Raw genomic sequence first — 10,927 nt, 5'->3', positions numbered from 1 at the left:
TTATCAAAATATAATATTATCGATGTAATTATGCTGAGCCCACAAGTGAAACCCCTGTTAAACCAGTACTGTACCTATTCCGGGGGCAATGTTAACCCAGAAACACTTCTAGGGACATCTGGGGACACTGTTAACCCAGTACTGTACCCATTCCGGGGGCAATGTTAACCCAGAAACACTTCTAGGGACATCTGGGGACACTGTTAACCCAGTACTGTACCCATTCCGGGGGCAATGTTAACCCAGAAACACTTCTAGGGACATCTGGGGACACTGTTAACCCAGTACTGTACCCATTCCGTACGTTTCCGTACAATCAAATATTTATAAATACACGCAAATCCATGCGTTCAGTATGTACTTAAACATTTCAATAGTAACATGCTTCCGCCCCGAGAAAATATTTAAAAAGAATTCAGAAAAATGGGCTCGTGAAACTCACCTTAGCACATGCAAGCAGGTAACAACAGTCATTATCAGTTAACACGTCCAATCTGTAATATGATCCCTACGATCGTTACTATACCATTATTGTTTATATAATCTTTAACCGTATCAACCGGTACATCTGGGGACACTGTTAACCCAGTACTGTACCCGTTCCGGGGGCAATGTTAACCCAGAACACTTCTCCGGACTCAGATTGTGATATCGTTTAGAGTTTACTAGTCAAAATTACTATTAGTCGTTTTTCCCGTTTTGCGTGCCTAGCACGGTTATCCGTTTTTACGTTTCAAAAATGAGTTTGGTCACACACGACCCGAAAAGAGTGGTTGACTGATAATTTAATTAAAGTTGTGAAATTAGAGCTCGGTTTAGTCGCCCTGATTGGCCGCGGGACCCGTTTCCGTCTTTAGTGCACCGAAAACTGTTTTATTGGATAAAATTACTCAAATCATCCGAATTATTTTCGGCTGATTTATTTTTACTTGTTTAACTTAATTATATGAAAATAGTCCATTTTCAGGGTTTTTATACACCAGTCAGCTCGCTTAGGCGAACTTTACCGGTTTACGCGTTTTAAGCTTTAAAAGTTTGTTTTTGCACAAATAATTATCCGTTTAATCTCGGATCTTGAAATTTTGCACAAATCACTTTTTGACAGTGGGGAATTTTATAAAAATATTTCCAGAATTAATTTTTATATTTAAAATTTATTTATCTATTTTTAAACACCATTTAAACACTAAATATGTCGTAAATACCAAACGACCTTAGAAAAATCCCAAATTTTTCCTGAATGTCCCCTACCATCCATATAGTCCCCTGTAATTTTTCCAGAACCAAAATCTTCTTTTACATGCCATTTTCACTAAAACCAAGCTAGAAAACCCTAGTACTCGTTTAACCAAAAAGCCTACTTAGACTTCTCCAACTGACCTAAAATTTTGTGTGTGACTTTTACATGTTATAAAAAGCTTATCTGCAATTCTACAGAATTTTTCATGATATTTAACTATTTTTCACCATTTTTGGCCAAAACCGAGCATTAAATTCACCAAATATTCATCCTTTATCCAAAAATTACCAAATATTCACAGAACTCATATTTTCATGTATTTAACACCTCTGTAAAATTTCATGACCTAACTCTAAACCATCAACAATCTGTCCAAAAATTCCAAAACCGAACATAAACCGAATATACCTTTCGTTTTCTGCCACTACAAGCTACAAACTCGTCTTTCCGCCTTATCTACCACTAAATACAGAACCTACAACCAACATACCACAATACCAAGCAAGTTACACTCACGATCAAGCCTCTTACACTATAGTTTCGGTTATTGTTCCAAAACTAAAGTTTAAACCGTAAAAATTCGTTTTTGGTCCGTTTAACTCCTTTCTTGGACCAAGATCCCTTGTATAACCCGTATACATCACTTGATCATGCAAGAATCGGTTTTCATCTTTGAAACCTCATTTTCTTGCAAACAAACTCAAGAAACGAAGATGGAAACGTGATTAACTCGATTCTTTACCTTGTTTTCTTGCTACAAAATCTCGGTTTTTGATCATGAAGTTGTGGAGAGGATTGAAGATCTTGAATGGTTGATAAAAAAAAAATAAAAGGAATGGGGTATTACACCCTTATTCCGATCGGAATTATTGGAAGGTGGGGTGGGACCCACTTCTCCAATTCTAGCCACATGTTTGGATTCTCGAAATCCGGATAATGTTTTGGATAATCTGGTTCAGTTCGTTTTTCGGTTAAATGTCTAATTCGGCTTAAAACGAGGTTAAAACGGTCGTTTTTCGGCTTAAAAATGAAATTTATATAAAACTGATTTAAAAACTTTAAAAAACTTAAACCATAACATTTATTAGCTTGAAACATCATATTATTAATAATTGCGCATCTTTTTCGGCTTGATCGATCGTCTCTTGCTCGGTTTTGTATTAAAGGTTTCGTTTAACGTACCGACGTACCATTAAATCAAAAATTCTTTTTCTGTGCTTAATTCTCTTATCCCGAAGCTTTAATACTTCGTAAACATCACTAAATATCATATATCTCGTCTATAATTGAACCCTAGATTCGTTCGGGTTTCAATAACTATCGATCGATTAATCGCATATTCAATACGATGAATTATATATTCACGTACAATCAATACAGTGAACCATGTATTCTCGTATAATTACTATGGTAATTCATGTACCCGACGTTAAATATAACGTAACTATTGTCTACCGGTTAGGGTATACCTGGTTAGTCGGAATCGTTACACTTAAATCCATAAACAAATCCTAAGCCTATCACTTCATCCCATTATTATTTAATAGAATTAAATAATGACACACGAAAAATAAATAAAAACTTCTTTTATTTAATATTCTTAAAATACATATGTTAAATGTCAAGAACTCCATCACCATTCCTCCTCCGTCACCAGTTGCCATAACTACCGGAAGCTCGGAACCTTTGTCAACTTTCCCTCGAGAGCCACGAAAACCTCCGGTGCGATTCACGAAGAACTTGACAGAATTGATCGGTGGCTTGTAACGGCGGACATGGTGACACATACAAGTTTGTGGTGGCGGAGGTGGAAAGTGTCATGAGAGGAAAGATTAGCGGTAACACTAATGATCAGTTGGATCATATTTCCGGCGAGAATGAGAATGAGGGTTAGATGGAGGAGATGAACTTTATGATTGAGGCCCGGATCGTTTAGTAATTTATCTAACATTCCAAAGATTGCTAAACTTTCCATCCATTCATTAAAGGATTTAGAATTCCCTTAGGTAAAGGATTCTAATTGAATTCCATTCCTACCATTAACAAACCAAACATGTTAAGGAATGGAATTTAAATTCCAATTCCAATGAAATCCTTGGATTCCTTCCAACCAAACAGGCTCTTAGTGTACATCATCATGTGAGCAAAGACTATATTACCCCTAGATTTTCAAAATTGTTTACATTAGTAATTGTAATTTTTGCAGTGATGATCGTACCTTTTAAAATTTAAGAGGTTTTTCACTCATGCATTATATATAATATAGATATTGATATAGATATTTGCTTGCCAATTCATCCTAGATCCTAGCGCTTAAATATGTTTAGGTTTTGCTGTGTGTTTGCTTGTGAGATAATATGGGCTTGAACCTACTGGCTTGAAACGAAATTGATTAAAGATCACATTAGGCTTGCTGAATTAAAGTGGGACACTTCGGTTATTTGAACTAGGAGGGATGCAGATACCGGCTAACCGGTATTTTAGAAATCGGTTAATAACCAAACTGGTTATTGATCAACTCGGTCAAAACCGGTTAGGCCAATAACTGGTTACCAGGCATGAAAACCCTACCCAATGTCTAACTGGACACGTTAACCAGTAAATAACCCAAAAAAACAAACCGATATTTAGAAAAGTAATAAAAAAAACCTAAAGAACCACTGGTTTGGAACCGCTAGGTTGAATCGGGTAGTAACCAATTTCTTGGGCATCAGTTAGAAACCAGTACCGGTTATGATTCGTGTAGCCAGCGTTTAGTGCACGTCTAAATTGAAGTAGAGGAGTAAACGGTTAACAAGTTTTAGAATATTAGTTACTAATCGTAGCCGGTTGGTAACCAACTTCTAAGCTTGAAAACTCTTAACAATTTATAATCAGCTAGGCTATCAACCGAACCGGTTAAAACAACTGCTTTATGAGATGACAAGTCTTTAAAGTTCGTGAAACCTGCTAAATATGTTCCTTAAGAAAAATAATTTGTATTTCATATAAGTTTTCCTTTGCATTTTAGCTTTTTAATCTTGACCAATTAAGGGCGGCGGGGACACAACCCGCAACCCCCCTCCGGACCACCAATCATCAGCCTCCAACTCGGCCGCTGTCCTATCACCCGTCGGACCCCGCTACCATTGGCGGACATCAACAAGAAGTAGTTACTCTCTCTCACACAAACATCAATCTCTCTCCTCTTTTTTCTTTGGGCTGTCTCACCAGAAATCGGAATCGATACCTGAAAGCAAAATGAGGAGGGTGGCGGTGCTGTACCCAAAGTACCCGAGGGCACTACCCGCTACCCACCTCCCCCATCCTAATAAAAATATTTTAACTTTAATATGGAACAAGTGAAATTAAATTAGTGGATGATGTTGATAGTAGTTGTGAGATCTTCTAGCAAGCATAAGCAGATACCACCCAAATCCCAGTAGCTTGCTTGCAACACATCATCATCATCCATGGCGTCTCTGCTGATTCACTCATCAACCGTTGGCCCAATATCATCTTCTTTCATTACACAAAACAGTCTATTTGATTTTAAATATCGGAATAACTTACCCAAGATAAGAAGAAGAAGAAGAAGAAGGCCTCCCATTTCCATATCCGCCGTCACCGATTCCGACTCGTCTCCGTCGTCTTTTACCGGTTTCCAGTTTCCTGATCAATCCAAGGCTGATACAATCAAGTCCTTGAAGTTGAAGTTGCTGGTAAGTAATAAGTGGTAATGTTTTTATTTCATTGCATTTGTGTTAATTATTTATTTGAAATTCCTCCAATTGGGTTGGTTTTGTTTTGTTTTTGTATAATTAGATTAATCTGTTTTACGATTGCTACAGAATATTTATTAATTTATCATGGCCTGCTTAGATCAATTTCTTGAAATAAGTTAGATTATTCATTTTTATAAACATATTACTTACACGTTAACCCGGCTATTTGGGTAAACGGGATTTACATGTACACAAAATGATAGTTTGCAATATATATTGATACAAGTTGGGAGGTGTGGAGTACACGCTTGTCCAAGTATAGCCACCGACTCGATACATATATAAGGCGACACATATATAAGGGAATCAGTTGGTCTGATTTCATATCAATTTAGAGCCTTTTTGTTTTATCCGAAAGGATTTCATATTCCAACAAAATACTTTAATTTGAAAACGAGATTACGTGATTCAGAAAGTATCCAACTCAATTACGAATTTAGAAACTCCTACACTTTCTAAAAAGCTGGCAAAGATGTAATTACTTTGAATAGCGTAATTACTCTATTCAGAGTAATTACAATTTTGCCCACCGCGTGGGCTAATCTCTTTACTTTGTACAGCTCACAGGTTAATATTAATAATAAAATTTCGATGTCTTTTTTATTTACACGACTGGTTTCATGTTCCAAACCAAACTGGACCGTTAAAACCATTAAAAGCCGAACCGTTTGGGTTTCAAATCGGCCCATTTGCTTCAGTTTGAACAGTTGAGTCAGTTTCAACTGTTTATGCGCAGTTTGAATATCTCCTGTGAGTTAATAATTTAAGAAACTGTGTTTATTGCAGAGTGCTGTTTCGGGGCTTAATAGAGGGCTAGCTGCAAGCGAAGAAGATTTACAGAAGGCAGATTCTGCAGCCAAAGAGATTGAATCTGTTGCAGGACCCGTTGACCTTTCAACCGATCTTGAAAAACTTCAAGGAAGATGGAAACTAATTTACAGCAGCGCATTTTCATCTCGTACTCTAGGTGGAAGCCGTCCTGGCCCACCAACCGGAAGACTACTTCCTATAACTCTCGGCCAGGTATCTTGCGACTATAATCAATTTTTTGACTTTGATATTTGGATAAAGTGCTTCCAATTATGGTATAACGAAAGTGTTATTATATCATTTGATTCTAATTATTTAACGTCACATAAATTACACATATATGCATGTTGATCTAGACAATGCAAAGCGGAAGCGTAAATATGAAAGAGAAAACTTTGAGAGAAAATTGATATATTATTGAAAGCTTTAAAAAAAATCAATCAATCAATCATACCCAGTAAAATTCCCACCAATGGCAAAACTATTGGTAGGGTGGTGGGATGTAGGCAAACCGTACCTCTATCCAATAGAATAGGGAGGTTGCTTCCTTAGAGACCCCCAACTCTAAAACTATATGTAATAGACTGTATAAAAGAGACACGAAAGTTAAATGCTAGATCTCTAGCCAGCTAGGAAAACAAAAAAAATAAATAACTACGCAATAATAATAATAATAATAATAATAATAATAATAATAATAAAGGTAGTCATGGTACTAAATAAATAGATAAAAATAGTGATAATAGTTCTGAGTATATGAAAAGATAATGTATGAGTATATGAAATACTGAATGTGAAATAGGAAAACTTGGATATATATATATATATATATATATATATATATATATATATATATATGTATATTAGTATATGAAAAAAAATAATCAGAGTGACATGAAACAAAATAGGTAAGGAAAAGCCCTAAAAAACGTTTCTACCCAAGCATTATACATTGCCCCTAAAAGTCTTTTAACTCTAATTCCACTTCTCCAAGAATTCCTATCCTCAACCATGTCCAAAGAGAGGTGTAGATCTATCAAATCATGTCTAATCATCTCATCCCAAGTCAGTTTGGGTCTACCTCGACCCTTCCTCCCATCTACAGTAATGTTTTCTACAGACCGTAAAGGAGCCGTTTGCTGTCTTCTCTTCACATGTCCAAACCATCTCATTTTGCCCCCTCTTATCTTATCTGATATACTAGTCACCCCTAGTCTCTCCCGGAAAACGTCATTTTTTATTTGGTCCAACCTAGTGTGCCAACACATCCACCTTAGCATTCCCATCTCTGCTACCTCCAGCTTACGCGCATGTGTCTTCTTGATGGCCCAACAATGTGTTCCATATAATTTAAACTAAATGTATGAAAATTGATATATTCATGGGTCTGGGTTCAGTCTAAATAGGTCCTGGTTGGTATTGGGCGGAACCAGCTAACGAGTTTATTAGCTATATGGGGTGTGTTTGCGTCAACCTGGCTGGCTCGGAGGTTGACTTGTTTAACTCATATATTTTCTTTTCAAAATGTTTATGTAATAACTTAAATTGTTTGGGCATTTTCTATTCTAAAATTACTAGTTTAATAATAAATTGGCATATTTTAAACATTATTGCTTAATAAATTTTGAAATTTGGAATTTGAAAGTATTAACATGCAAAAAAGAAAAGAAATAAAAATTCATTTTTGAGTTAAACAGGTTGTGTCCGTGTTTTGTTTGTGTGAGTGATATGGTTTACAGGGACCGTGTCATGTTTGTGTAAATTTTCCAGGTCCGTGTCGGGTTCATCTTAATATTATCTCTTGAAACAGGTATTTCAACGTATTGATATCTTGAGCAAAGATTTTGATAATATAGTTGAGCTTGAACTTGGTGCACCATGGCCTCTTCAACCAATAGAAGTAACCGCTACTTTAGCCCATAAATTTGAGATTACAGGTTAGTTATTGCAGCTTTATCATAATTGAATTAAACTAGGGGTGTGTGAATTTCTAACTCGACACAAACCTAATATGAAATTGCTGGTTTTGGTTAAGTCTAAATCGCTTCAGAGCAGTTGTGGTTCAACCCACAAACACGTTTAGCTAAACTGGTCGTCTTCGTGTAGAACAAGCGGGTTTGTGGGTTGACCTGTTTAATTTTTATAATTCTTTTAAAACAACTTAAACTGACTGGATATCTTATGCCAGGATTTGAAAGATAAAGGAGAAACGAAATCAAGTTTTATAGTTTAAATGAATGTATTGTGTATCATTTTTTTATGTAAATTTTCAATTTAGGGTATTAATATGCTACAAAAATAATATAAAATTTATGATTAAGTGGGCCATGTCCGCGTCAACCCGCAAAAACTAATGTCGTATTCGGGTTCATGTGTCTTACATGATTTCCACGATTTCCAGGTTCATGTCAACCCGTGAGCACAACCCATTTAACACCTTATCTAACGCACACTAATAATCGTTACATTTGTTGGAATGATTCTGAACGAAAAGGGAAAGAGATCAAATCAAAGTTTAGAGTTTAATTTAAATATATTAGATTATTTAGTTAAGTTGTTTATTAATCAGTCTTTCGTTTATTTGTGTGTCGAGTTGAGTTTTATTGATAAAACGAGGCAAAGCCGTGTTTGACATCAGATCCATATTTTGTGTTCTTGATTGCCGATTAAAACCCTTCAACATTCTCAACAGGAACTTGTTCGATCAAAATCATATTTGAGAAAACAACAGTGAAAACAACAGGTAACTTATCACAACTGCCACCATTAGAGATACCTCAGCTACCTGAACAATTTAGGCCATCAACGAACCGAGGCAGTGGTGATTTTGAAGTTACTTATCTAGATTCGGATCTTCGAATCACACGTGGGGACAGAGGGGAGCTTAGAGTTTTTGTGATCTCATAATAATGTAATTTGGAATTACATTTCTTCATATGTACAATTATACAATATGATCTACAAGTTCATAAAGAAAAATGCAATATAAAGATGTTACAGATTCATAATTCATTTATGTAAAAGGTTATCAGTTTTGGTACAAGCTCAATCAACGCGTTTGTTTGTTTGTTTGTTCGTTCGTTCGTTCTTCGTGTGTGTTCAACCGGAATCGTTGGTTGACGGGTCTTTGTTTCTGGTTTTGGAAGATCTTGTGGTCTCGTCGCCTTGTTTCTTTCGGGTTTTTTTCACATTGGTTGATGATTCGTTGTTGGTGCTCCTGTTCTTTCGGGGCTTGTGATTGGATGACTCGTTCCCGTGAGATGACCGCCTGCTTTGTCTTGCCTTGTGTTGATGACTCAGTGACTCAGACCCGTGATCTTAAACCCACAAAGGTAAAATATTGATAATACGCAGATGCGTTAAATGTTGAATGAAATAGTTAAGGTCATTTTATGGGTGTACCTTTCGATCCACCATTGGTCTCGCCTTGATACTCGTGCATCTGCAATAATTTTTACGAGTGTCAATCATGCCGGTAAGCAGGTTGGTATGTTGAGTTGGTCAACCTGAACACGGCCATATGAAAAACCGTAGCCCGGTCACAGTACACTTAAAATCATGTAACCTTAATCGGACATTTTTAACCCATTAATCTAAACGTGTCTAACAGGTTGTAGATGTGTTAATCATGCTGGTGGGTTGTAAGAACTGGGCCATACATGGGTTGACGGATCGGCATGCTTGATTTTATCAATTAATTAATTATTAAGGTTATAATGACAACCTAAAATTTTATTTTAGTCGTGCATCATTTAATAAATAAAAGATAAAAAGGTGGTTTTAGGCAAGCTTGACCTATTTGGGCCAATGCTAAAGCAACCCATTGTACCCGAACCCGTGATTCATTCATTTTACCACCTCTACATACGAGTCAATACTAACCCAACTAGGTGCCGGGGTCGAAGGACCATCACATCCAATGTGGGCTACATGTTTAACATCAGTGGGAGCTCCGATTTGAATTTCAGGTTCTTTGTCATCATCCGTGTCTAAAAAGCATCACATCATTTAGTGAGCCGATTATTATCTCGTTTGAAGGTAAATAAATATATATTGAATAATAGAGTATGGACGTGCATACGTGCATTACCGAACATGCAACGCAGGCCTCGGAGAAAACCTTTCATCATGGTGTAGGAAAGCCGAAAAATAAACAAGAAATTTGAATCGTATGGCAGGTATTGCTTGTTAGCTGGATCATATGGAGCTTCCTATCTTCAACAGCATACATTAATTTAAACACCTAATATTATAACTAAATCAACATATACATGTACATATTCGTATATGCGTATACATATTACTATTGCACGCATATACAAACTCACTTCACGTATGGAAACCCATGCTCCACATGATCCAGTAGAACAAGCATACGCGAGATGTTTAGGATGGAAGAATACCTGACCAGAAACCAAAGATAGTATCGGTTTTTTCTTAAGCTTTGAAAGAGGGTATTGATTAAAGTTTAGGGGAAAATGGAATAAACCGTTGAACAAGGAAACTTAGAAATGAGTAGTTAAGGTTGTTAATCAATACAAACCATTGGTGATCTCCATATTATAAGGAAGCCAACAAAATTAAAGAAATCCTTTAAGCTAGGTACATGGTTTATATATTTAACATTATTGAGTGATTAAAATTAAAATAACCGATTTTATACTTTTAATTAATAGGATGCATCCATGGCATTATATTAAAATTGTGTGAAAATTAACATAACATTTATGAAATAATCCCTTGAAATATTACATTTTGTGATTCCCTTCGTAACATATACTTTTTTTTTTTTATTTTTTTTAATCAAAACCATATTTATATAGCCTCATGTTAACTCCTACATATGATAACTTTCGGTTCGAAGTTTTATATAATTTACTATAAAACGATTACAATAAAGTGGCAGGCAAACGGGCAACAAGCTGCGCCGCAACCCCCTTTTGAAAGTAACCGGTTTCTTTAGTTTGGACAGCAAGTTTGGGTACTAACTAAATTATAACGAACAAGTATGGGATTTGTGCTTTCACTGATTTAGGTTCCAAACCTAGCTTTTGTTAAATTTTTTGCATGTCATTTCACATCTCTCTGAGTCTCTGAGCATCCTCCCCAATCG

At 36.0% G+C, this 10,927-nt stretch overlaps 2 protein-coding genes across 2 annotated transcripts; one reads left to right on the top strand and one right to left on the bottom strand.

Annotated features, from left to right (window-relative positions):
• The first annotated feature begins 4,692 nt into the window (after window positions 1–4,692).
• Window positions 4,693–8,880, top strand: LOC143576131 (plastid-lipid-associated protein 6, chloroplastic-like). Its single transcript, XM_077060305.1, has 4 exons — window positions 4,693–4,941; window positions 5,791–6,027; window positions 7,625–7,751; window positions 8,507–8,880. The coding sequence occupies exons 1-4, from the start codon at window positions 4,693–4,695 to the stop codon at window positions 8,719–8,721; spliced, it is 828 nt and encodes a 275-aa protein (XP_076916420.1). The 3' UTR covers window positions 8,722–8,880.
• Window positions 8,881–8,913: 33 nt separating this feature from the next.
• On the bottom strand, window positions 8,914–9,941 carry LOC143576120 (uncharacterized). The gene is made up of 4 exons (XM_077060298.1): window positions 9,905–9,941; window positions 9,697–9,803; window positions 9,217–9,256; window positions 8,914–9,131 (listed from the first exon to the last, which is right to left on the bottom strand). The coding sequence occupies exons 1-4, from the start codon at window positions 9,939–9,941 to the stop codon at window positions 8,914–8,916; spliced, it is 402 nt and encodes a 133-aa protein (XP_076916413.1).
• Window positions 9,942–10,927: the final 986 nt, after the last annotated feature.

The sequence above is a fragment of the Bidens hawaiensis genome, unplaced genomic scaffold (assembly GCF_021521415.1).
Source record: "Bidens hawaiensis isolate Kalapana, Puna unplaced genomic scaffold, B.hawaiensis_p1.1 tig00027998_1, whole genome shotgun sequence".
Classification (NCBI taxonomy): Eukaryota; Viridiplantae; Streptophyta; class Magnoliopsida; order Asterales; family Asteraceae; genus Bidens; species Bidens hawaiensis.
Note: the sequence above shows the minus strand (reverse complement) of the source record. Positions and strands in the feature narration are given on the sequence as shown.